Raw genomic sequence first — 27,138 nt, forward strand, 5'->3', positions numbered from 1 at the left:
TGCAAGTCATTTGGCTCTGATTTTTTGCTTAATGTAGTCTAAATATTCACCCAAACACTAACCTCCATGCTTAACCTTATGTTCCCCCCAAACCCTCACACACTTACTGAGACCTAATCAAACTTATGACCTTTCAATCAAAGCTTAGTCCCATTCCCAGTCATTTTAATTGAGGCTTTTGCTTTCTCCCCAACAATCAGACTGAGCTCCAGAGAGCTGTGAGCTCAAAGCCTTTCAGTTTAGCTTCCTGGTGGTTTTTAGCTCCTGACCTTCCATTAGCGGAGGTCATAGATGTAGCCAAATAGGGAGGAATTGTTTGTTGTTCAGTGTTTCCTGACCTAAAGCACCTGGTGATGTATATGACAGGTTTGGATCCAATGGAGATGCTACAGTGGGTAGTGAAGTGGTGGGACTCAGAAGATGGTAGGTGCTAACAGCTGAAATAATAGGTTGAAAAAGTGACTGAACAGAACTGTAAAAGCAAAGTAATCTAACAGAGGCTATCAGACACTAAATACCCTCTGTGTTTCAGGAAATCTCTATGCCACTGATTTCTGAGGTGGGGAGAGTAGCCAGTCAAATGCTGGAGCCAAGTGAGGGGTAGTGATGCTATCCCCAGGAGGTCAGAGATTCAGTTCAGAAAGCTGGGATTGTTTCTCAGTGTAGCCAAACTACCCAAGGCTGTGCTGTGAAAACTAGAGACAGCAAGTTTCCTGCAGGGATTTCAGGAGCCCTTTCCTTCAGAGCAATTCCCTTCCCATAAAACTTAATTAGGAAGGGCAGGACTCTCCCATTTTCAGTGTTTCCTGGCTGCAGCCAGCACATCCAGAAAGGCAAGAGAAGCTACTTGTGATCCCCATTCACCCTTGAGTAGTGTCCGTTGTTCCCTCTTCACTTTGAAACTGTTTTTTCCCCCTGTTCTAATTTGTATTGTCCAAGCATGGTTCCCAACCACCTGCTAGAGGCTGCCTGCATGCAATGTGCTCCCTTCCTCTTGCTGTTCCCACTCTGAACATCCCATTAGCCTGAAAGCTGTGAGATACATGGGAAAGAGCACAGTACCTAGTTTTGAGCCAGAAAGACTCTCTCATGGTGGAGATCCATCCAACACATGTTCCTCCTTAGTGTCACCAAAACCAAGGAAGGATTTTGTACAGGGCAGGCCAGAGAAGCTGATGGTTCCTGGGTTTTACCAAGGTGGCCTGATTTAAACTCTAGCTAGGGCAGAAGAGGATGGAGAGCCATATGCCAGCAGACTTCATCATATCAGCCCCAGGTGGACCAGAAACTGTCTGTATGCTCCTGAGCATATGGAAATGGATGTTTCATGCTTTGGAAGGAGCACTGCCACTTACGATCAAAGGAGATTTGGATGTGTAAACCCCTCCTCTCTCACCTTATCTAGGTTGTTGGACCCATTTCCCCACTGCATCCCAGCTGCCAGTGGCCTCCTCCTGCCTTTCCACTTGCAGGACCATGATCTCAGCTCTCGTTTACTGTGGGGACAAACATGAGGTCACACATCAGTCAGGAATGGTGGGGAGCATCCTCAAACCTCAGTATGAACATCAAAATAACAAAGAAGTTATAAGCCAATTTAGTGGGAGCATGGATAAACTATGCCTTGTTTCAAGACAAATTTAAGACCTCCCTAGAAAAATTGAGGTGCAAATATCTTCATCATCCTCATTAATGAAGATGTTTGCATGGAAAGAAACCATTGCCTTTCTTTTTTCCTCTTGATTCCTGCATGGTTCAGGTTTCCACAGACTTTCCTTTCCTGATCCCCCCCTGTTTCATAGTCCTGCCTCCCTCACAGCCACAGCAAGCTCCTTCTCCACGCCAGCTGGATGGAGAAAGCCCCGATTTCCAAGCAGCTGTCTTTAATACATAGGCTGTTTAGGGCTAGGCTGTCAAAGAGAGCATGTTCAATGTACAATCAAGGGGCAACGATGCACAAAATTGCACACGCACACAAAATAGGAATCTATTCTCAGTGTGTGTTGAGCTTTGAACACTTAAGTGATTCCAGCTCTCTCTCTTCCACATCCAATTATGGGGGCAACACATGATAAGATTGCTAAAGGAATTAGTGAGGGAAATCTTTACACTGCCTAATCAATATTATTCTGCTCAGTACAAGGCATCTCCCTCTGTCTGGCCTCAGTCATGTTCTCATCTGCCCTCTGAAAACACAAGTTTGCCTTCTCATTATTTGGGCTATGGTGACCAAGAGCAAAACCAGCAGCAGGTCTGCTGAAAATAGTTAACTTACAGAGTTTGTTTCTTGTATTAAAAACCAAAAAAGAGATGTCATACAACCCTGCCAAAACCACATTTTAGGTTTTTAAAGAGACTTGCTGTAAAGACCTTTCATCTCTTTCAGCTCTGTGGCCTTACAGACATGGCCAGCAACCTTATAAACAAAGACACTGGATGATAATTTCTCTGAGCATCACTGAGGCAAGACGCCAGATTTTATGAGCCACTAGACTGATCCAATATAGCAAATCCTGTGTTCCAATGTGGATTCTTGAGACCAAATTATCAATTAATGTGAAGCATTAAAAAAATCCAAATCCCTTTTAGTTCCCTGCAGTCATTAGTGACAAGATACAATATCTATACCTCAAATGCTTTGCCAGCATCCCCTGGCAGGAAGGCAGAAACTCCACTCCTATTTTTTTCCAATACATACAAGGAAAACATATGAGATCAGTGGGTTTTGCAGTCAGATTCAGCTGCCTCTTCATATTTACTTAGATGGAGGAATAAATCAGGTTTGGGTTACTCTCTGGGTTAGTTATTTGTTATTGGAATAAATGCATGGTAATAGATCTGACAGGAAGATGTTTCTCTTTCAGCTCTGTGTTTGAGGTAGAATTTGCTTTGTTCTGCACTATATTATATTGATGGGTTTTTTTCCCCACTGCTGGATGACTTCATTTGCTCTGCTCTTTCCAATGTCCATACCTCTGCCACAGCTGGCTTTGTGCGAGAGGTCTCTCTTTTCATTTCCCCTAACATTGCAATGCAGAGGCAATTTAAACAACCATCATGAAACAATTTTCTGAGCCTTTCCCCCACCCATTTCCTACCTCAAGGTTTTGGGAAGGGAGGTGAGCCAGTCATTCACGGGACAATTCCCCAAGCAGAATGAGCTGTCAGCTACATTTAGCAGCTCAATTTTCACCCCTGGTGCGGGGTGATGACTAGCCAGACACACCCTGAGGTTGTATTTTTGGTGTTCCCCTGATAGCTGTCAGCCTGAGCTGCTCAGTAGCACAGCCAGAAGTCTCCCCCAAACCACCATTGCTCCACCAACTGCCCTTTCATTTTGGGACTCCGTCCCCTTTTTATGTCCCAGTGGGAACACGAACACCTTACTAGAAAGTCAGCAGACCTTACTCTGTTGTCATTCCCTCTTGATTTGCACACTGAGCTCCCTACTCCTTCTCCCTTCCATTTGCCAAATCTTTCCTGCTTTGGTGCATGGGAAAATGTAGCACTGTATTTTCTGCTCCATCGTTTTGCTTCCCTTGTCCCCTCCTAAGGTTCAGTTTTGTGAGCACTGGCAGGTTTATGGGTGATCAGAAGCTGTGGGACGAGGTTTTTCTTCCTTCCCCAGCCTGTGAAAGTACTGATGGGACAAAGACTTTAGGGTGATGTACAAGGTGACATTTGGCCAACAATGCCCTTAACTCTGTCTAGCCCAAGTAAAGATGTCAGGCCTGGATCTTGTTCTACTGGCAGAGGCAGACTGGTCCCTGCACCATGCCTGAGAGGATGCTCAAGTACCAGACACAGAGGAACTGCTTGAGCCTCCTAAAACTTCTCCTGTCCAGAGAGAGTATCTGGGTCCAAGGGATGTGGCTTCACAGTCCAAGGAGAAGTTTCAGGAGGCTGAACCCCCACTGGCTCTCAACCTCCCTCTGCACTCATGCAGGTGATGGTGTGGGGTGCACGGTGGTGGTGACCAGGGCCAAAGGGTCTTGCCTGCCCTGTGCCCTTACAGCAAAGGGTTGCGCAGTGTTGGGATGTTGCAGCCAGTGAAAGACATACGGTTCGGTTAAAGACATACCCTTTCCCTTCTTGTCCCCTTGCTTCATCTCCCCCATCCCTCCCTCCCTCTCTTACCCTTCCCTTCTCTTTTGTTTGTCTCCTTCCCTTGTTTTCACCCATTCACTGTCAGGAAGGGCCGCGTCCGAAGGGCCAGTTCAGCACAGCGTGGCAGCGACAGAGACTGGCACCGCCGGCAGCTGCAACAGTGAGTGGATCTCGACCCCTGGGGCAGCTGGAAGCGGGGGACTGGTGCTGCTTGAGCATGAAACGACACGTGGGGTCAAGCGGCTTTGGGGCTAGGTCGGGTCTAGTGCGTTTGGCAGCAAAGGGGCTCTTGTGTGTGATGGGAACTGCACATGTTTCTACTGTAGCAACTCTCTGGGGCCTGTCTATATGGTGAGATTAATATGGGATGAATGCAAAAGTCCTCAGTGCAATCTTCCTCCATGGGTGTTCAGGCTGTGTCTGCACTAGTGGACAGCATGGGCCATCCTCTGGCTCTGGTGGCAGTGAGTACAGCGCAGTTTGTGCAGCTAAACCACTCTGTGCATCCAAGCAGGGTGGCATTTGCACTGCTCACCAGGAGCCATCCCTGACTTGTGTTGCCCTCTCAACAGTTGTTTGGATGCTGTCAAATTAACATGGACTAAAACCAGACCATTTGAACAGTTGGACTGTCACATGCCAGCCCTGACGCCTTTTGTCTGCTAGTCTAGACACAGCTTTGGTGTCTGACTGTTTGGGTGCTTGCGTCTGTGATTGAGGGGATGTCAACCATTACCGCACAACTGCTGCTCCCATCTCTTGCCCGCAGGTTCAGCAGTGAGGGACTGGTGTGAGTTTGATGCTCTAACAGTGCAGAAGAGTTTGGGTTTGCCAAGGTGGTGGCTGATGTGATGCCATGTGAGCCAGCTGAGGGCTGGGAACACCTCTGTTCACCCATCGTCCTGTTGTGCTTGCTGCATGCTGGAGCCTCTGTGTAGTGATGCTCAGCTGGTGGGTCCCCAGCTGTCACAGCATTGCAGGAGCCACCACCAGCAAGCTACAGGGCTGCTGGAGGTGAGCTGCGGAAGCCTGTGAGAGGGGCAAACATTGGACTTGATTGTCCTCTGGGGTTTTGCTGCTGGCATACAAAGAAGTGCTCTCATGATCCAGAAAGTTGTGAAGCATTTGCTTGAGTCTATTTTGGAAGTGGATTGAGCTAATCCCCCCAAAAACCACTGTCTGTGCAGAGCAGGTATGAGCCCTCATAAACTAAGGCAGGAAAGTGGTGACTTCGACACTTTATTTCTCAATATTCCCTCTGCCAGCAAGCCCAGAGAGATGGGCATAAATATTTGGAAAGGAGCTGTGATTGGGAAAGATTAGCAGGGTCCAACTACCCAAACATCCCTGTTACGTTGCTAGGGGAGGCGTGTGCTCCTGGCCAAGTGATAGAGGATTGCTGTCCCACCACCCAGCCTCCTCCCAGTGCCACCACTGCTCCTCCTGCCCCAGCAGCAATGGGGATTAAGCAAATGCCTGCTTGTGTTAAGCAGTGGATCTCAGAAAGCCCTCCTGGGATCCTGGATGGAGCAGGGCTCTAGCAGTTCCTGGCTGTTACCAGGATCACACTGGAGTGTGTGCTTAGCTACTGCTGATTTACAGGGGCTATGTCAGCGGGTAAGATGATGTGCCATGGAAAGGTGATTTTGTTACTCTGATGCCTTTCTGAGCCAAAATTGAATCGCGGGGTGTGGATGGGAATTCAGTTCTAAGCTCTGATGTAATTTTGTATCCTCAGCCCTGAAGGCAGTTCTTAAAAAATTATTTCCCCCTGTGCCCTGACATTATTTTTTTGCCTTTCAATCATGTCCTTATGACAGAACAAATACTGGGGTTGACCTTTGCAATGTGACATAATAATATGTGACTTCTTTATAGCTTTTTTCATCCGAAATGCTTGCCACGCTATGAATCTGATCCTGCAACCACTTACCACTGGGCTTAGCACTCCCTGCTCTGAGCAATCCCTGGGGAAGCTAGAGGAGCACTCGTACACAGAAGTGCTATACCAGGTATTTTTTGCAGGATCAGGCCCTGGATAAATGTAGCACATGTCTGTAAATAGCCAGAAGAAGGGGAAAGCCTTGCTTTCTGATTCATGGGGTTTATTCACTCTCAGAGTGCCATGCCCAGCACTAATGTGGCAGGTTCCCCTTGACTAATATGTCATGGCAGGTAATGCTTGGGTCATGTTTATAGCTATCATGTGCAACCCTATTGTTACTATTTTCTCCCCAGCCCTGAAAGCATGCTAATTAATAAACTCCCTCAGCTTATCCTGCACCATTTGATCCTGCAGAAATCACAGCATTTTATCTTAATAGCAAGTAGGAATTAGAGAATTAAAACTACTTAAGGGGAAAAAGGAGCATAACCACTTTCCCTGTGTATCCCTTCTGAAGCAACCTCCGAAGCCTCCAGCTCAGCCCCCTTGACTTGACAGAGGATGGGAATCCCAGACCAGCGAATGCTTGGGCTGGAAAATGCTTTGGGCTCTGCTATTCCTGTTGTGAAAGGGAGAGCCCAGTTAGGTGCAGGCAGAAGAGGAGCCAGCAGTGAGATCCCAGCCTTGGTCTGGGCTGCAGGTCCCTTCCATGTTACCTATGTCCTCTGCCACCACAGGAAATTTAGTTAGTCCTCCTGTGCCTCAGTTTCCCAGTGTTAAGGGTGATCCCTGCTCATCTTCAGTAAGGAGATTCACATGCAAAAAAGATTGCAAGGGACACAGTCATTATGGTGTTGGGAGACAGGTAAGTACCTCTAGAAATCTATCGGGAACCTGTGAGCTGACACATTTGTGGTACTGGTTCAAGGAGAATGAATTTTGGAAGTCCTCAGTAGTTGGAAAATGCAAAGAGGGAAGCGGGTAGGATCCTGGCACCCACCTCTGCTTGGTATGTTCAGATGGGCAGAACCAGGAGAGACACGTGCTCCACCTTGGTGATGGGAAGTGGTTAAATCAAGGGATGGAGACCCACTAACCATCAGCAGCCTTGCCATTGTTTGCCATCAATAGGGCACTACATCCTCCTCCCTCCCCCTCCCCTTAAAAATAAATTCATTAGGAGTAGAGAGGCCTGGAAGGGATTCCCTGGATCATCAAATCCAATCCCCTGTAGCATCAATCACATCAGATTTATCCTTTTCATAATCAAGCACCACTATTAAATGTTCTCCTAAGGGAAGACAGTCCCCCAATCTCATTGCTTTAACTCATAGATGCTTCTAATTTCCAGTCTATGCTTAGTCATGGCCCATTTGTTAAACAGCAGGTACTTGGCACAGAAGCAAGAAATATAACACAGTTTTCTTAAAATAACCATCCAGAAATCCTATCCACAAAAAAGTGCTGAGGTTGCAAGAGGGAACGTGCAAGGTCAGGTAATGATAATGAGGAGGCCCGAGCTCACACTTGCCTCTGTCTTGTAGGACAGACTTTACATAATCACCTGCCGTTAATCTGTATGATCCAGTTGAGGTACATGGCAAAAGTACTCATAGAACAAAGGAACTTCTTTGCTATTCTGCTCCATAGTATTCATTGTATAACCCTCTGCCTCTTTTGCCAGGTATAACCAACAGTGAGCTAAACATTTGGCTGGTTTTCTCTTTCTTGGCAGGCTTTTCCATGCCATTTATTGCTTTACTGTATAAGCCATTGTACATATATATACTGTACAAGCAGTCTTATTCACCCCAAACCATGGAAGAGGAGAGGGGCTGGTGCAGCACATACATTGAAATGATGGGATACTCTAGACCATGACTTGCTTTACAGTGTTGTCCAGTTATTTAATCAGAGTGCACAATGAATGGGTAGGGGTGAGAAATAGCTGAGTACAGGCTGAGATGCAAAAACTCTGTTACCCATCAGCTGTGAGCCAGCCCACAGAGAACAATGGCACAAGGGAGTGGTACATGCTTAGATCAGGTCAGAGTGACCAGAGTGACTAAGGAGGAAGCCACAAACAGCCAACTAGGATGCTGCATTCCCATGTTTGCTTATTTAGCTTGGCAGGTATTCAAGTGAAGCAGGCACCGAGGGAGGTGTCAGAGCTGATCTCAGTACCAGCGTGTGGGATTCTGACTTTCTATTTCAGTGCTCCTGTTTGGAAAAGAAATGCACTTAGAGCCCCCCCTCCTTTTTTTTTTTTTTTTTAAGCACTATTTAAATGTCACCAGAATCGTACAGTGCCCACCTTAATGTTCCCAACAAATCAGGATATTTTATTAGTCTATAATCTGAAAATCATTACTGTAGTTACTATAAAAACCCAAAGCTCTCCAGAGAGAACGATGTCAGGGGGTACGCAAATATATTTCATTGCCATAAAGGTACCAGGGGTCAGACAGGCAGCCCCCAGCCCCAGGGAGACAGGCTGTTAGTGTGGGAGGGAACCAAGTGCATTTCACAGCAGGGTGGGAGAAAGCAGATCTCTGGGCTGGTTTTCATGGAGTTCTGCAGGGTGGATGCCTGGGGCTGTGCATGGCTGGTTTGGATGGTTTCAGAGGGAAGCGTTGGTGCTGTTCCCACACACCTCCCTTGCGGTGAGGGTAAGGAAGAGCTCCAGACTGCTCACTTCCATCATGGATGAGCTGCTCTGAACCTCCATCCGCATCCTGCTAACACAGAGTGTCTGTTCCCCTCAGGCATCCACATGCCCCTGGTGTTGCCTTCCCCCTGCATCCTTCTGGGTGTGTTCCCCTCAGTACACAATGCCTATTGCAGGGCAAGCAGGAGACAGTTGCACCTAGGACCTGTTGTCCCCAGCGCCTGGAGAGGCTGGTTGACAAAATACCCCATGCTTTGTCCAGGTGACACCAAACATCCCAAAGCAGTGCCTCCTAAGCTGGTCCCTTGCTCTGCATAAAGCCAGTGGGCTTCTGCTAGTTACTTCTCACTGGCTTGGGCAAGTGTCAAATGGTTCAAAGATTAATTGCCGTTTAACCAGCTGTTTTTCCATCTCTGCAGAAGGCTGCAGTGGAAAAGACAGAAGTACTGGGATAATTTACCCTGGTATTATACAGCAGATTACCCTGTACTTATAAGGTCACCAGTAACCATGTAATTAGACCTCCAACACAGGGAAGTCCTCGGTAGGTTTCCAAACCACTCTTCTTCCCTGTGTCAGAGAAGCAGAGGGATGGCAGCAAAGTGCAGGCTGAAACCTCATTAGGTGCATTTAAAGCTGTTAAACAGTTTAAAGTTCAAGCTGGGGGAGGTGCAATGAGAGGGCAGCAAGGCCACCAGTACCTGTCAGTGGGAAGGAGGGAGAAAACCCGGAGCAGTTTGTCTAGGAAATGCAGGAAAGCCAAAATAGAAAGGAGGGATTTGAGGGAGCTACATGTGCGGGCAGCTGGGAGCTGAATGGCAGCAAAGGCTGCTGCTCTTTAAGCTTCCTCAGGGAGACCTTTGCTACTGATGAAGGACTCTGCCGAGCCACAGCGCTGCGTGGCCGCTGGGTCCTGACCCATTGGATGGTGTCCATGGGGCCATGTGGGATGCCAAAGCAGGGGTGCTCCATGGATCAGGATGAGGGGTGGGCAGCAGCACCACCCCTCCTGTGCCTGCTGCCTCCCTGCCTCTTCCTCCAGGTTGCTGCCCTCCATTTTTCACACGTACCCAAATAAAACACCTACTTGTGGAGCGTTTTGAAAGATTCTATGATTCTATGATAAATGCCTTTGATTATCAAGCACAAATTCCAATAGCAGCCTATTGCGCCTCTCGAGTGGCTAATAAAGCACCAAGATGTTCTGATGAATATGCAGCAAAGTGTAAAGTGAGATTGTGCCCTCTCCAGGCCAGGTTGCATTTTCCAGCCAAGCACAGTCTCATGGGGGATGGCAGCTCCCCGGCAAGCAGTGTGCCAGTGAAACAAGTGCTCTTCTGAAGCCCTTCATGTAAAGAATCCAGGTCAAAGAGTAAAGTGTGTGCCTCTACAGCAATCGTTGTTTTAAATACTCTGTTATTACACAGGCACATGTCTCTGACTCAGCCCCACAAAGAGTATCCGTAAGGTCGACAGCTTCTGGAGAGATGCAGCAGAAACAAAGACAGTGTGAAGCAATTGATTGCTGAGGATAGGAAGAGCTGTATGTAAATAGTTTGTCTAAAGAATGATGAGTGTGGGGAGATGTGCTACCTGATTGCAAATATTTGCAAAGTTGTGAGCTTGAAGGTTAGAAAACATTGAGAGAAGCATATGGAAGTCAGCACAGGGATAAAGCGGTAAGGATGAGGCTGGGGAAAATCAGTGTGGCAAGCAGGAAATTTCCATCATGTAAGCAAGATTTGCTCGTGATTTCCTGAGGGAGGCTGTGGGTTGCCCACTGGGATATATGGATTGGCACCCATCAATACCTTAGCAAATCCTTTAGGTCCATCTCTCACAAAGGAAAAAGGGCAGAATGAAATTTAATCAGGTTTTTGTTCAGCTCCACTCTTTGGGCTGTAGAGCTGTTTCATATGCAGACATGCGTGTCATTGCCTGTGCATGCTGCATACACATACCTGGAGAGGCTCATCCAGAGGCAGTGAAACCAGCCAAGGCTTTAACCCCAGCATTTGTAGTCACGTTTCTCCTTGAAGTAAATGCTCCAGCAATGACATAATTGAGGACTGTCCTGTCTGCTCAGCATATGTCTGCAGGGGTCATTCATCCTATCAGACACTGCAGAACATTAGCGGTTTCTTTAGACTCACTTTCTCCTTCCGTCCTTCCTCTTGTGGCTAACCTTAATGGAGAGCTGGTGGCTAGAGACTCCACTAGGCAAACTCACACTATTTATTTAAAGAGCTGACTATATCTGATCTAAAGCAGTCCTATCTTACAGCAAAACCAGTCAGATGTGTCCTACCAGGTGCTGGGTTTGTGAAATGGTCCCAGCGCAGCTCACCGGGGTAGAACGTTTGGCTGCAGGAAGGGCAGCAGAAGGCATCTAGTGATATCTGTGATGGCCACTTAGTGCTCAAGGGCTCTAATGGCATCTGGGAACCAACCAGGTTCCTGTGTTTGTGGGTTTGCTCGTTTATTTATGCTCCTGGCTAGATGAAGTGGGGAGGAAGAGTTTTAACACAGTGGTTGGAATGGATGGGACTCCAGACACTCTGTCCTTCTCAAGGGCATTTGGGAAACTTGGTAAAGCATGGAGGAAACTTCAATGCACAGACAGTCTCAGGTGGAAAAATAGAGTAGAAGAGGATGCAATGCTTGATTCCTTCAAATTTTGCTTTCTCTGCAGCAAAACCCCAGCTTCTCCTGGGTGTGCCACACCACTGTTAGGCAGAGATGCTTCAGATAGGCATGGGAAGGGCATGTCCAGTGCAACCTCCCCTATTTTAGGTCTTAGGAAGTTTAGCCATTAGCATCATATATTCAACATGTCTTTAACATGGCCTAACTCATGGAAACAGAGGGGCAGGTTGGGGTTTGCCTCTGCTGTGAAATATAGCTCTCCACTCAGTAGTGCCAGAGCTGGCACAGCTTTCCCACCAGCACTGATGAGTTTAAGCACATCATTAGTAGGTGTGACACTGCAGCCTCTGATGATGAGCTCTTTATTTCAACTCGGCTTGCAATGTGTTTGTGTGAGATGCCATCTGTGCCTGCACTGCCTTCATTAGGAGAGAAAGTGTATGCATCTTCTGAAGTTGTTCCGTATTTCTGTGGTGTTTCCCTGCTGAGAAACCTCTGTTCAACTGGAGGGTGAGAACTTGTACCTGAAGGAAAGCACCATCACCCAAAATGCTTAAACAGGCCAAATAAACCATTAGGAAGAGCACCACTGGGAACCGTCCTCAATTGGCCTGCAGTAAACTGGCTGGAAGGAACGATCCAGCTACTTTATTGCTGAAAGTTTTTCACCTTGCTAAAGCGCTAAGGCCCCATCATCCAATCCAAAATACTGTAAGTTTCCAGGAAAGCAAGGAATTTCTATTTTAAACAGATTTTGATTTTTGTACTTCCATACCATGATTGCGCATGAGAGTCTCTGGATTAACTGCCCAGTTTTCAGACACAAAAGATGTTATTAAGATTTGTGGGTGCAGATCTGAGCAACTAACCTTCCCCTTTAAAAACTCCATACTCAGCTATGTATTTCTTTAGATGCCCCTTGATCAACCAACAGGCAGCATGCTCACAGTGTTGCTCTGCTGCTTAACAACATTCACAAATGACAAACCAGGCAGGATTCTTTATCACACATAACGAATGGGACTGCTGTGCTAGGAAGGATTTAGACTGGATATTAGGAAAAGGCATTGGAACAGGCTTCCTGGGGAAGTGGTGGAATCACCATCCCTGGAAGTGTTCAAAAACCATGTAGATGATGCCCTTAGTGACATGGTTTAGTGGTGGCCTTGGCAGTGCTGGAGTAAAGGTTGGGTTTGATGATCTGAAAGGTCTTTTCCAACCTAGTTGATTCTGTGATTCTACATGGAGTTCCCATAGGCTGCATTGTTTTAAATTTCTCTCTGTATGCTGCCAGGCCTCTGCTCAGTGAATCTGACATTAACAAGAAATAGATTTCCAAACTATTTAGCCTAATGAATTTTGAATATTATTATGATTAATGCCGAGGCAGTTGAACTGATTATCCAGCATCCAGAAGCTAAGTAATGGAGCCTTATCTAAATCATGTATAGTCGTCAGTCAGGGATGGCTCTGGCTGCAGACAAAGACGGAATGTTAGTGGTTACCCAGAGAGGAGTCACTGTCAGGACAGAGAGAGAGAGGGACAATGGAAGGGGAGATTATGAGATACCAATCTGAAAACATTTAGCACAGAGTGATCACACATGCAAGTGCTTTATTGGTCGTGTTTCCTAAGCTGCATTTCTCAGGCCATTTTGAGATTTTGCTTTTACATCACTAGGTTAAGATTTATTAGGCAAAGCTCCTTCTGACTTTCTGAAGCCAGCAACTGAGCTGATTTTCATTCTCTGTCGCCAAAAGAGCAGAATCCTGATGGACGCATTTCTTGCATCATGATGGCTTAACTTCACCTCTATCTGATTAGCTTTTGAGCTATTAAACACTTCTTGTAGTATTACCAGCTCACTGCAAAATGATAATGCAGATCAGTCATGGGCAATTTCTGCTGACACATACAGTCTTTGCAGACTACAGATCCCCTTTGAAGTTGGAACCAGCTGACAGCCGTGCTGTTTCATGGATATTGCAGGTTTCTGAGCAGGCCTGTCCTAAAAACCTGTGGTGCAAGGGTCTCCAGCCTGGAGACAACTTGGTAAATCCATGCTGTCACTGACAAACCATCTGATGGCTGCAGTTTGAATAGGTTTAAGGGTCTTCCCAGCCTCTGCTGTAATCTGGGCAGTAACTAGGAGAAAGGTAGCTTAGTTTTTGCTTTTGAACAGCCCAGATGTGGTGCCCATGTTGTGGCTGTGGTACAGAAGACCACAGAAGCCACCACGTGCATGCACAGTTTCCCAGTGCCAACACACAGCCTAGCAGTGGGACTTCTAGGAAGCCACTGGGTGTCCCACCACTGAATCCCTCCCCAGTGATACCACTTTATTCTGTTGTGTGAGATCCTAGTTCTAGGTCCTGTTGTTCTGGACCACAAGAAGCTTTCAGTAGGTGGCCCATGGGACCAGGAAGGTTGGTCACCTCTCTATCTGTGAAGGCTCTATCAGCAACTGCTAGGACAGCGCTTTAGGACCTGCTAGGACGTAGTGAAGCACCCTCTCTTTACTAGGTGTTTGCAAACTACAGCTGCTCTGCTCCCACACCTCCCCAGCTGAATGGCTGGGCTTTCTCACAGTTTATGTCCTGCTGTTGGAAGTCATGGATTTTGGAGCATCTTCTTCTATAAAAGAAAGAGAAACTGGCCTTTGTTCCTCTGCAGGCTGGTTGTGCAGCCCCTTCCTAGCAGTGAGTGCTGCTGCTTGGAGTTCTGGGAAGAAGAGAGGTGATCTGTGGTAAGCAGCACACCAAATACATTATTGGCAAACATAATTAAAAATATATGTGCGATTACTCCTCTGTTTCCCTTTTCTTAAGCATCCTCTGCATTACTTCTGGCATTTCTAGATGGCAGCTAATATAACTGAGAGGACTCTTGGGTACAGGCAGCTCTTAGAGCAGCAGTAATTTATCTCAGGCCGGTTTGAGGTAGCAGAATTTACCTCTAGCTGCAGCCACCCCTCCGTGTCTGCCCTTCCTTATTTGCGTAAGTAATTGACAGCTTGTTAATGGATCATTAGGAATGCTGAAAACCGTGGGATTAAAACACACTCAGTGGAGCAGGGAAGAGGGAAAGGGGGAGAAGGGCTGCTGTCCCTGCTTGTGAATTACATGACCATTCAGGATTACAGGTCATAAAGCAAGTAGGTTGTTAAATGAAGTAAGGAAAAACAATGTCAATGGCAGGCTTTATTTTTAGACTCATGTTTAAACACGGTGTGCGCATCTGGGGGGAGCAAAGAGTCCCTTGCCAAACGGTCCCACTGACAGCAGGAAGGGTTCACCTCTTTCTCAGTTTCCCATTAACCCTGCCTGGTCAGTCTTTCCTGCTCCTGAGCAAGTCCATCTGGCTCCTTACATCACCTCACGACAAGGACATTTGGTTCCTTTCCCCGTTCTCTCTCTGGGTAAGTCCAACCCATTCCCCTCTGGCGGCTGGTGGCTGGCATCTCCCCAGCTTTGGGCAAGGCTGGATCCCCAGCACAGCTGCATGCAAGTAGGAGAAACAGCTACAGGTTGCTCTGTGCATTTTGTGTATCTCTAAAACCCCTCTATGCTCCCTTGCAAATTGCTGTGCGATGCCTTCAGTCATAGCATGCAGGGGAGCAGGCAGCAAGCCCCATGTTGCAGCACTGCCAGAGCCTGAAATGGAAGAGGTGGTTGGTGTAGAAAGTGAAGGTTAGGAGAGGATCATATCTGCCATTCCCAGAAAGCAGAGCTTATACACGCAGAGTGCTGCATGGTGAGGACACAATAACTCAAGTAAGCTGAAATGTTTGGCAGAAGCTTTTTGTGGTTTGCTGACTCTTTTTAAGCTCATGTTCAGCCCTGGCTTTGACAGCAGCAACAGCTGAGGCAGAAGACCTAAAGGCAAGGACAGGGCTGTGCCAAGAGTTTGTGGTGATGGCTTTTGAATCACTTAGAAGAGGATCAGCCTGGGGGCTGGTACAGCCGTAACACATGATACCTTTCAGTCAGGAGAACACCTTGGGGATTTTTTGATGCTAGGGTAATCCCAGCAGTGGTGCAGTCTCTGATATAGGTAGCACCTTTCTTTCTGGATAAGCTATAAAGAAGTTACAGATAAAGTACTTGGGAATAGCATCTAGTCACAACTTGCAGTTAAATTCAGCTACCTCTGATGCAAAGCACTTGGGTACTTAAGAGCCTAGTAAGGTGACAGCTAAAACTATGAAGTGTGGGACAGCTGAGGCTCAGCAAAGCTCAGCCCTGTCTGGCACATCAGAGTTAATCCCTCTGCTTTTCAAAAGGTGCCCAGGAGTCTGTCAGGACTCACACAGGTGAAATACAGGCACATCTGATAGGGAAAGGTCTCAGTGCTGCTGGATCCAGGACTGAAGGTGGGGAAGGGGTGTCTCCTCCTGGATTCCCAGCCATGAGCACATACTGCCCTTTGCTTTGCCCCTGAGCAGCCACCCTCTCGTGCCTCTCAACCCGATCTGTCAAACTTCACCTCACACAGGCTTGATCCGCAGCAGTTTTGTTTGTTGTTTGTTTTTCTCCAAGAGCTCATCTCAGCCAAACAGAGAAGCTTTTCCAGCTTGCTTGCTTGCATTGCTTTTATTCTTGCCCTTGGGTCCTCTCGGACCAGAATGCTGCCCAGAACTGCTGACTAACAACACATCCTGCCCGCAGCAGGAATCAGTGTGTCCTGATGGGGACATACATCTGGCTGCTGGGGAAGGTTCAGAGCTAAGTATCTTCCAGGGATCAGCCAGCTCCTAGAGCCAAGGACTAAAGGACATATGTTCTGGTGCAGCACAGCCTGGGATGACAGCCAGGTCTGCAATTAGAGAAGATCCCAAGTTATCCCTACCTACAGCAGTAGGAACAGAGACAGCAATCATACAATGTGTGTCTTATCACTAGGGTGAGTGGACTGAGTGTTAGGTGGATTTTCCTGGAGAGAAACAGTGCCAAGGTCTCTAATACTGGTACATGATTCCTTACAAACTCAAATGTCTCAGCTTCCTGCACCTAGAAGGAAAGTTCAGATAATGCTATATCGTATGAAGATACTTACATTGGTTCTTGTGGTTTTCCAAAGGCAGGAGCAGAGCCTCCCTGAAGTGTGCCAGGAATGGGGAGAAAGCTGTCAAATGACCTTGGAAAGCAAATGTCAAATGACCAAGGAAAACAAAAGCACCGATTTGGTTTTTCAATTATTTTGAATTGGAGAAGGAAACTGCACAAAAAGGAAAATAAAACACAGTGTAAGAGTATGACCAAGACCAAATTCTGTTCTTAGCTGAGATCCATGAAGCAACATTCAGCTATGAGCATGGAGTGGATGGTTTAGTAGGTCCTCTCTGAATACTGGTTTGGGCTGCAGCCCTGGTGCTTGGATATGAGCTGGGAGGGGGAAAACAGGGCTGCCCACCAAAGCTGCCTTTAGCAGGTTAGTATCTGAATTCCCACTAGCCCAAAGTTCTCATGAGGGTTTTTCAGCCCTTCATTTTTGATTTCCATAGTACCTCTGTTAGTGGCCCAAACTGCAGATATATTGCACAGTTTTCACTGAACACTGCTGCTCCACTGCCTGCTGCTGTACTGTCAAACTCAATGGGGATAACATGTCATATTTCCCTTCCTAATCACATGGATATCATTCAGAAAGCTGGGACAAGGAGAACTTTTTCCCCAGGCACCAGCTTTCCTTGGTAGCAGGCAAACCTCAAGCCTTATAATACTACTTATACGTAGCACTTATATAGCTTTACATCTTCAAAGTGCTGTACTAGCATTAAGTAATTATCCCTCTCCCTAATGGCCATTAATGCTGGCCTTTCACAAACTTCCCCCAGCTCCCCAAGGGTCATAGCTAATACAGCAATAAGCTGCTCAAAGGGGGTGGCTGGTTATCTTACAGGTCTACAGGCTTGGATGTGTAATGAAGCTGCAGAGCAGGGGCCAGGTACCCTGGAGTATCAGAACCATGCGGCTGTAGACCAGGTCATGCACTTGGGAGTATCCATTAGAAAAGAATAGAAATGAATAGGTTATACTATAGGTGACGCTTGAAACAGAGACAGAAGAAACCTTGGCTGCTAAGAGGATATGCACTGATTCCTCTACCTGTTACCAGGATAGTACTGCAAACTGAAAGAGCAAAGCAGTGGGAATAACATGTCAATGTGGGCACAGGAATTTGATCTAGGGAGAGGAAGCTAGAGAACTAAAAATGTCAAGCAAAGCTAGACAGACATAGCAATGGGATAAAGAGGCCAGTCTGCAGGTCTATGAAGCATTAAAATAACAAGGAGAAAAGGTTAGCTTGGCAGCATCATAGGATTTATAGAGAAGAAGAGAAGAGGATTTACGTGCCTTATTTGCTTGAAAGCAAACCCTTCTTCCAGGTTGTGGATGTTGCAATGCCACTGTTTGAGGACATATATTACCCTTAGGGGCCTTCAGAAGATGAAGGTGCATGATGGCTAGGCTCCCCCATTCCTGGCTCCCAAGGGAAATGGAGGAAGACAGGAAAGGAAGATGACATGACTGGTTTAGAAAAGACTCAGAAGTAGCACACTCCTGATGAGCATCAGTCCTGCACAGTCACTTATTTGTGAACTCTGCCAGGCCCAGCTCTGAGCAAACAGGTTTGACTGAAACAAAAACAATGCTTCTCTCTAAAGACGGGGTAACAATTGTTTCCAAAGCCAAAGATGTGCCATGTAAACCGACTTTGAAAAAATAAAACACAGAATCCTTTTTTTCAGCCTGATTTAATAGCATCATTTTGCTTTTATGCTTCTGGCAAATAGCTGGTCCTGTAAAAGAAGTATGTATCTGTGGGAATCACGTGCAAGTTTACAGTGGCATAACACAGCTCGTAGCCATTACATGCTGTGCAAAGGATTTCCATCACCCTGGACACACTCTGCTTCCTATGGCATCAGTAGCACAATCCCTCTGTGCTCAGCTCTAAATCATTTTGCTACATCAGCAAATAACAGTGAATGGCTCACTGCAGACCAGGAAGACGACTTAGTGTTCACTCACTGTACAGCTTCAGAGCAGGGCCTTTCCTTGCCTTCCTGCATCTGTTTCCTCATCTGTGAAATGGGAATTTTAATCCTAATCAGTTTGCGAGGGAAGCAGTAAGGGATAGTCAAAGGCAATGCTTTAAAATGTAACAGCCTTATGTGCTAGGCTAGACACTAGAGTGGTTTTATGGTACAGTTTAATTGATGCCTGTTTTGCTTACAGCTAGTTGGTAAGTGCAAGACTTGACTTTACATTTGCGCTCAAAAATGTGGCACCCTATTTGAGATGCAAAAAATACCACTGCAAAGAATAGCTGTGAGCACAGCTGAGCCATATTTTGGGATCCAGACATTTCTGGGAAGTGCTTGGGTTTATTTTTGTGTTTGTATTTTTTCCCCAAATTAATTTGATTATTAGCTATTACCGGATTAACTTTTAGTAAAAGAAATGTCCCACATGGCAAACAGTCTTAGGAGAAATGCTTTGGTAGTCCTTGGACTCCACCATATGAGCTAAGCCAGGACTGTCATCACATCCCTGGGAGAACTGTTGACTGTGGATGTCACTTTACTGGCAGTTCTTCACCAGGATGTGTCTAGAGGAGACCAAAGACCTCAACTTTAACTTATTAGAACTGAGATGGGACTGGTTTCTCAGCTCTGCTTTCAGGGCCACATCCTCAAGTGGTGTAAATCAGGTCCCTCCCATTCAAAGAATGCTGCTGTCGTATTGTTTGTGTGAGCTGAGGAGACCTGGTTCATAGGCTCAGAACAGCTGTAAGACCTGTTCAAAAGGGAGTTAACTGTGCTCAGTACATTGCACTGCCTGTAATTTCAAATGATCCTGCAAGATTCAGGATATTGCAAATGTAGAGAGCTTTGCTAGTAATTATTTTGAGATTGCTGGAAAACTTAAAGGAGAATAAAATAAGCATTAGAACAAAACAATTTTTGCAACAATCAGTTTTGATGGATGTCCCAGTCTGTTGATAACATTTCCTCAAAGCCCTTCACAAGAAGGGAAAAACAACTTGTAAAGCTGGGAATGCAGGGAAGAGCTAAAATAACAGCCGGGATTTCAAAGGAACAAACAGAGAAAAGCATATTTCCATTTTCAATATGGGAGAACATTCTTGGGAGTTCAGAGCAGCAAGCTGAGAACATACGACCAACCCAGCTTTAAACAGGAGGTGTAGAGCTGAAATGAGCTTTTTATCTTCATGCATCACAGCTCTGAGCACTCGGGAAACAAAGATGTTCCTGAGACTTTTAAAACTCCTCTTTTTTGAGGGAGGGTGTGTTTCAGAGATAGAGAAAGGGCTGTTCTGCAGACCTTCAAGGACAACATTGCAAACCTGGGTCCAAATTCTGTCAAACCCCAGTGAAGTCCCACCTACTGTGCAGAAAGCCTGCAAAGCATCATACCCATTTCACACCCTATTCCAATACACTTCCCCTCTTGCTTCCAAGCACTACAGTGTTTCTCTGTACTGACCCTTCTCTGCACTAGTTCTGCTTTAATCAGGCAAAGAAACCTGTGGCAGCTTGGGAAAACTGGCAGCTCGGAGGAGAGCTTCTGTTTGTACAAGCAACAGTCTTGTTATTTTCAATAGCTACACGTGCTGGAAACCCTAAATATCAGATACCTTCTCCCCTCATCCCTCATAGGACCGGAGAGATTTCAGCCTGTTTGGTTCAGTTGCAGTGCTACAGGCTTACTAGCACTTGCTGTTTTGGTGTCCATAATGAGACAAGCCGCTTTCCAAGCAGTGCCACAAAAGTGCTTTTTCTCATCACCACTAAACCCTCAGACACTTTGCCCCCAGCAGAAGCGAGTGCTGAAGACTTGCAGCCATCCGGCTTCCAGCACCGGCTGGTCTTATCAATTAGCTATTTCCCCACAGATGGTGCTTCTTATGTAGAAGGACAGAACAGAGAAAAACTTGTCCTGCTCAGAGACACTTGTTTAGACATCTCTAGTGAACCCAAAGGTAAATCCATCTGCTTTGAAACTGTCTGCATGTGTCCTGTAAACTCGCTGTATACCTGCTGGATTCATATGCCCTAGGGAAAGGTAGATCTTTCCTAAGAAAGTGGCTTTCCCTGGCTTGGCATACCCAAATGGGACTTTGCCCTCAGGCTCTTCCACTTCCAAACTCTCCAAAGGAGCTGGCTTTCCTGCCTCCATTATATGCTTGGCATATACCTGCCTATAAGAACCTGTTCTTTACAAACAGACAGCTTTTCTGCAGTGTGGTCCTGCAGCCACTCACCTATTCAAAGCACTCTTTGAAAGGGCCTGTAGCACAGTTTTATGAGCACAAAACCTTTTACACCATTAGGTGATGTGCAGATGCCTGTGCACGGCTTGTAGCAAACCTTACTGAAGAGGAACAAGCCTCAATCTGTGTTTCTGGTGGGTGCTTCAGAGGCCCTGCAATACTCAGTGCAATGCTTGTTTCTTGTCTTGCCTCCCGGTTCATCAGATTTTGGGGTTGGAGTAGGCTGTTGGCGTTTTGTTATATGATTTCTTTACCAGTCTCTTTTGGGAGGAGAGGACATCATTTATCTTATACACTTCCCTCCCTATCCATCATATTAACCAGGTGGGATTGGTGGGTGAGCCCATGGGCGGTTGGGGAGGCAGTAGGCAGCCCAGCATCTTTTAGCAGCTCTTTGTTGATGGAGCTCACAGGGAGGCCCTGAGTTTGTCACCAGATCACTTCAGGGGTGACCCCTTCCTCAGGGCTCTCATCACTCAGATTTCCTTGTGCCTTTGCCCTCACCCAGGTTGGAGGACACACCATGCTGCCTATCCGCTGGATGCCTCCGGAGAGCATCATGTACAGGAAGTTCACAACAGAGAGTGACGTCTGGAGCTTTGGGGTGATCCTCTGGGAGATCTTCACGTATGGGAAGCAGCCCTGGTTTCAGCTCTCAAACACAGAGGTACAACAGTGCTGAGACACCTCAACTGGAAACTACTTTTTACTGTCTCTCCTTTCCAGATTGCTTGCAAAGCTGTTTGTGGTGGTCCCCTCCATGGTGAAGCCATGGCAGAAATGTTGTTATCTCCATTTAAGAGATGGGTAAACTGAGTTTGATGGGTCAAAGCCATATACTGGCTCATCCTCAGTCTCTCCCTTCTAAGTTCCTGACATACCTCCACAACAACCACATCTGATAAACTCTTTGGGTGATGCCAGAACTGGTGCTACCCAAATTACTGCTGGGATCTAACTTATTGTCATGTCATGAATTTCCTTTACAGCTGAAGCTTTTACTACAGCCTCCAATTTGTGAGAAAGTGTTCAAAGCCTCTTATATGTGGCACATTTCTGTGGGGCTTTTTGCCATGGGGATATCTATTATATTATCTATTATACGTACCTATTCCAGTTCACTAAAGGTGAAACCCAAGGACCTGGTTTGTGCCTGTTATTTCTTTGAATAGCAAAAGTTGTAGCCCATCAGTATACGGCTGCACTGTAAAAATGTTGAGAGAAGGCTGGCTGGGATTAGCAGGGTGTCAGAGCAGAGGTTTGAGGCACATCAGCAGAAATGCATTGGAAGATTTTTGCTTGGAATAGCAGGGGGTATTACAGAGAGGAACAAGCTGCATTACATAGCAGTGTGTGGGAACCTTGCACATTTTTATCCTACTGTGTATCTAATGGATTTCAGAAATTTCACCTTTTGTAATGAGAAATGTGCATTTTCTGCTTTCTGGCTATAGATCCCTTAATTAAGTGAGTTGCAGAGATGGCAAATCCAAGGTGTTGCTTTACAGCTCTAATACTTGCCCATTCGTGTGCTCAATGGGGCCTGACTGTATATCCCAAAGTAGCACACGCAAACATTTTAGAGACACAAACAATGGAATCGACAGCAACAGAAGTTATTTGTCACACTATTTAATGAGCTGCTCTTGCATTTCCCTGGGAGGGTAAATACAAACACACACAAACAAGCACATGTAGCTTGCACATGGGTGATACGTATGCTGGAATATGACAGCTCAGCTACCCCCATGCTTTCTGCCTCAGTTTCCTTTGCAGGGCAATAGGACTGAGAACAGCCACCCTTACCCTTGAGGGGTGAGGGCTGGTTAAGATCTGCACAGATCCCTGGAAAAAAGTCTTGTTCTTTCCTTTCCTCTTGCTGTTTTCACTTCTTTCTGGGAACTGAGGACTCCCACTCCAGTACACACTATCCTGATGGAGAGATGGGCAGAACCTGGGTGGCAGCACAGGACTGATACCTCCACCAGCTTCTGGATAGTGAGCCTTGAATGGAAGTCTCGGTGGCAGCCCGACTTCAGAGCCCTGTGCAGGGGCAGGTTAACTGAGTCTGTGCCAAGATCCAGGCTGCCAGGACAGGACTGTGAGCAATGACCAAGCAATGGTCAAGCATCACTGCTGCTGTAGACGTTAGCAAGGCTAGGATGCTGCTCGCATGGCCTTATAGCACCAAGAACACTTTTAGCAGGTTTTTTCAAGGCTGGAAGAGACCCTGCCTGAACAGAGGAATGAGGCAGGGCATCACTTTGCTTGAAAGCCTCAGCCAGTCCCTCAACTTCTGTCTATGCCCTTTCTTTGCCATGGAGAGAAAGTGCTCACCACTTGGCTCCTGTGCATGTTAAGGATGTCCTGTCAGAAACCATAACTCACCTCCTCCTCCAAGCCACTGCTGCCACCAGCTTCATGGCAACGCAGGCTTCTCTCCATGCTGTGTCTTCCTCGCCCGCTTTCAGCGGGTCCTAATCTCTCCCCTCTGTATTTATATTCAAACAGCAATGCGATAAGTATCTGTTGAGCTCTGTGGCAGGCCCATTTCTATTCATAAATGATAAATTCCAAACACCTCTTGCTGGGTGGCTTCCCTCAACACACTGCTTGGGACCTGTGTTTATCTGCAGAGCATGGCAGGTCACTTTGCACACTGCAATGCTGGGACTCATCAACTCCAACCAAGGAGGCCAGAATGGTAATAGCAGCTCTCTGACAAATCATAGCTCCCTCCCCTTTACGTCCATTCCTCCAGTGAACAAAACATAAACAGACACTTAGGGGAGTCCATTCCAATGGCATCCCTCCAAAGAGACTTTAATGCTATCCAAGAGCTCACGTTTCTCTCATTAGCAGCACCAACCTGACCCAGAGCATGGTTTTAGCACTGCAGATTTATTTTCCTCCATCACAGATGAGATTTGAGATGAAATTTCATTCTTTTAGCTGCTTTTCTATGTTAAAACGAAGCGAAGCTGCCTTTGGAGATGGAGGTAGAAAAAGATGCTCTGAACTCTCCATTGTAGAACTCTCCTGGGTTTTGCAATGGAAAGTTCTCTTGATTTTCAGGGAAGAAAAATACCATTTCAGCTGTGCAAAATGTTACTTTAGTTTGGGGATTTTAAAGATTTTTTTTTACTTTTTCACTTAGGAGGAAAAACTGACATAATAAATTATAACTTCATTTCATTTGCCTGTGACCTCCTGTTTGGAGAGTGCATTGAGGTGGGTAGGTGCCAAATGGGGAAGGTTTTTGGGAACTGCAAAACTGCAGCTGGAGGTAAACTTCTCAGTGTAAAATTAACATGAACAACTCACAAACAGGTGAGCACTGAGGATCTTGGCTTCTCGGGGGTCCTATTCATTACATGATACCACATCAGCCAAGAAGAAGTAGCTGGGACAGGACATTACCCAAGAACCACTCAAATGGTGTTCAACATCTGTTTTTTTTCTTTCCTATAGGTCATTGAGTGCATTACCCAAGGTCGGGTTTTGGAAAGGCCTCGAGTCTGCCCCAAGGAGGTTTACGACATCATGTTGGGCTGCTGGCAGAGAGAACCTCAGCAACGGCTCAACATCAAGGAGATCTACAAGATCCTTCATGCTCTGGGCAAGGCCACACCAATCTACCTGGACATCCTTGGCTAGCAGTGGCCACTTGTCAGAAGTCCCTGCTCCTTCCTTCCGTCCTTCCTTCCCTTTTCCCCTCCCCAAATCCTTTGCCCCCTCAGCTCCCAAGCAAACATCTTCATATAAACTCAAGTGCCTGCTACACATACAACACTGAAAACAAAGCAAAACAAAAAGCAAACCAACAAAAATCCCACAAAACAACAACCTGTAAGGCAGTTTGGCTTATATATATTTATAGATATCTCTCTATATATAACTTCCACACCAATACAGAAAGAAGCTGCTGTTACAGAAAGATGTAAGACTTTAAAAAAAAAAAAAAAAAAGAAAAAAAAAGGAGAAAAAAGTACTTAAAAAGATATATAATTAAAAAACAAAAAAAGGAGAGAAAGAAAGGAGGAGGTATCTTTCCCCCGAGCAATGAAGCAGTGGGTTGTAACCCTGCTGTGAGTATGGTTCGGGCTGCTGGGCAGGGCTTTAGACTGGCTACGGCAGCAATGCCATCCAGGGTAGGAGCCCTGGGAGGAAAGCCTTGCCCTGGTTGTATGATATGCACTGAATGTGTGAAATCAGTCCTCCCATTTCGTCCTTGCCTCCCTCTCTCCCTCCTTCCCAGCCCGCAGGTGATGGGCACAAAGCCAGGGCAGTGCCCCTGGATGAACTCTCTTTTACCAAGCCCTTCCCTCCCTCCCTTCCCCATGCCTCTCTGCCTTCCTGCCTTTTCTCCTCCCTCCCAACATTTCAGGACAATTTTTCTAATTTGCTGATTCTTAAATGTATAGACTCAAGGCTTTTGAACACACAGTCAAAGGATTGTGGCACCTACGGGTAAAACACGCACCGGGAACCAGCTGCCCTCCAGCAGACCACGAGCCGGCCTCACCCTGACCCTCCCGTCCCATGCTGGCTGCTGCCAGGGCTTGGGAGAGCAGCGGGACCGAAGCGGCTGTGCCGGGGAGTCGAGAGGGAGGTCCTGGAGACCCGGTCCTGAATCATCCCCAACCCATTTCAGTGTACGAGACAGGGCGCTCAGTGCAGGAGGGACAACCGCTGTTCCCACCCCTCCTTTTTCTCCTCACTCTTCTGTTAGTGGCCATGAGGTTGTGCCGCCTTCCTCAGCCCTCTAACACCAGTCCCTGGTGTAAATCTTCAGCAGACAGGATTAAATCCCTGCTCCCCTCATGGAGGGGAGGCTGGGAGAGTGCCTGCATCGCAGCTGAGCATGCCTATGGGGTCAGCATACCCCAGCAGTGCTTTTCCTCCCCATCCTCTTCCCTTCCCCATCCCTGCCCCAATGCCTCAGTCCAAGCCTCAGGCACGAGCCAGTGGGGGACAAGGGAGGGGGACAAGGCTTGTGAGATGGCTGGGAACCTACCAGCACCTGCCTGCAGGCCCCTTGCCATTCTCCTCACGTCCCCATCCCCTGAAAGGATTGATGCATCTGCCTTTGAGCTGTTGTGAAATGCAGAGGCTGAAGAATGGCTCCACAGGCAGCCCCGGGAGGGGGGGGAAGGAGGGGAAGGTGCCGTCAGGAGCAAACGGCTCAGCGGATGGCCGAAGTGGCCAGCCTTGCATCTCAATGAGGATAAAGGCCTGACAGGCAGCAACAGGGGGTGGTGGGGACAGGGAGGGAGAGACAGAAGCATCCTCCCTGCAACCCATCTCCCTGGAGCAGGAAACAATCCCAACCTGGGGAAAGGCTGAGTCAGAGCCTGAATCCGGTCTGGACTGAGAATATAAAACCTTTCTGGGTCTTTTTCTTTTCCTGTGGTTAATGGAGGGTGAGGGGTAACCTCAGCTTAGCAGCCGCTCTCAGGAGAACAGGAATGGGTGGCATAGGCATTGTCAAGGCAATTTTGAGAATGGAACAACTGCTGGCACAAAAATAGCCTGCTCGGATGTGGCTCTTGCCTGGAAGGGAATGCAGATGGGGGAAAAAGAGACAGAAAGGATCTTGGCTCATTCCCCATGGACAATGTAATGCTCATGGCCAGGATGCAAGGGGAGATAGGTGACTCTGGTTATGGCCGGCTACTGAAAGGGAAGATTTTGCATCCTCTCCTTATCCCCTTGTCTTTTGCCAACCTATACTTCCCACCCATGGCTCTGGCATGACCTGGCTTATGGTTTCAGACAGAGCCAGGGGACACTGCTGCAAGGAGTTTTGTGGTGGCGGAAATGACCATGGGGTTATTTTGTGCTTGTGTAAAGAGCAGTGGCAAGCCTAGGGTGGGAGATGATGAATGGCAATAACCCATAATGTGAGAGTAAGGGTGCAGCCTTCCTCTGCATATTAGAGAGATTTGGGCTATTGGGACGGCCTTGTGCCAGTGGAGGCTGGACAGAGTGTTGCTGAGCAAGCACCAACAGCTCACAGTGTGGACACCTGAGATGGCACAGTCCGGGACAAGGATGCAGACCGCCACTGGGAGTCTGCACGCAGGAATAGTGTACCATGCCATCCCTCAATAGCAGGATCCCTCTTTGGGAGACAACATCCAGTTTTCCTTGTCTGCCTGCTCAGGTCCACTTCTGAAAGTGAAAAAGATTGGCTGAAGGGTTGCTAGCCCTGGCTTGCATGAAGGTTGCTTTGGCTAAAAGGACTGGAGATTCTTTGCAAGGGGAGAACCAATGATGTCTGTTAATTGCCAGTATCTCCAAGAGAAAACCCTTTCCTGGGGCTGCCTGTCTCTTACCCCAAATGGCTTCTTACTCTTGTGGCTCTCAAGCACTGTGCCAGCTTGTGCAAGGCCCTATTCTGTCCACCCCTCTCTTGCTCTCATCCTCTCATTTCCTTTTTGGCCAATGTTGTGGACCTTTACACTATCAAATCACCTACAGACACTGCTGATGGGGTTTCCTTGTCACCCTTCTGCACAGCAGCTACAT

At 47.0% G+C, this 27,138-nt stretch overlaps 1 protein-coding gene across 3 annotated transcripts in view; it reads left to right on the forward strand.

The window, feature by feature from the left end:
- Positions 1 to 25,278, forward strand: part of NTRK3 (neurotrophic receptor tyrosine kinase 3) — a 205,736-nt gene extending 180,458 nt beyond the window's left edge. For 2 of the 3 annotated variants that reach the window (XM_080626563.1, XM_080626562.1), the window contains 2 exons: positions 21,116 to 21,274; positions 24,079 to 25,278. In XM_080626563.1, coding sequence (XP_080482689.1) covers positions 21,116 to 21,274; positions 24,079 to 24,264 — 345 coding nt within the window. In that variant the 3' untranslated portion in view covers positions 24,265 to 25,278. Of the gene's footprint in view, positions 1 to 4,192; positions 4,268 to 21,115; positions 21,275 to 24,078 lie in introns of all 3 variants that reach the window. The other variant, XM_080626561.1, reaches the window with a different exon arrangement.
- The last annotated feature ends 1,860 nt before the right edge of the window (positions 25,279 to 27,138 follow it).

The sequence above is a fragment of the Psittacula echo genome (assembly GCF_963264785.1).
Source record: "Psittacula echo genome assembly, chromosome: 10".
Classification (NCBI taxonomy): Eukaryota; Metazoa; Chordata; class Aves; order Psittaciformes; family Psittacidae; genus Psittacula; species Psittacula echo.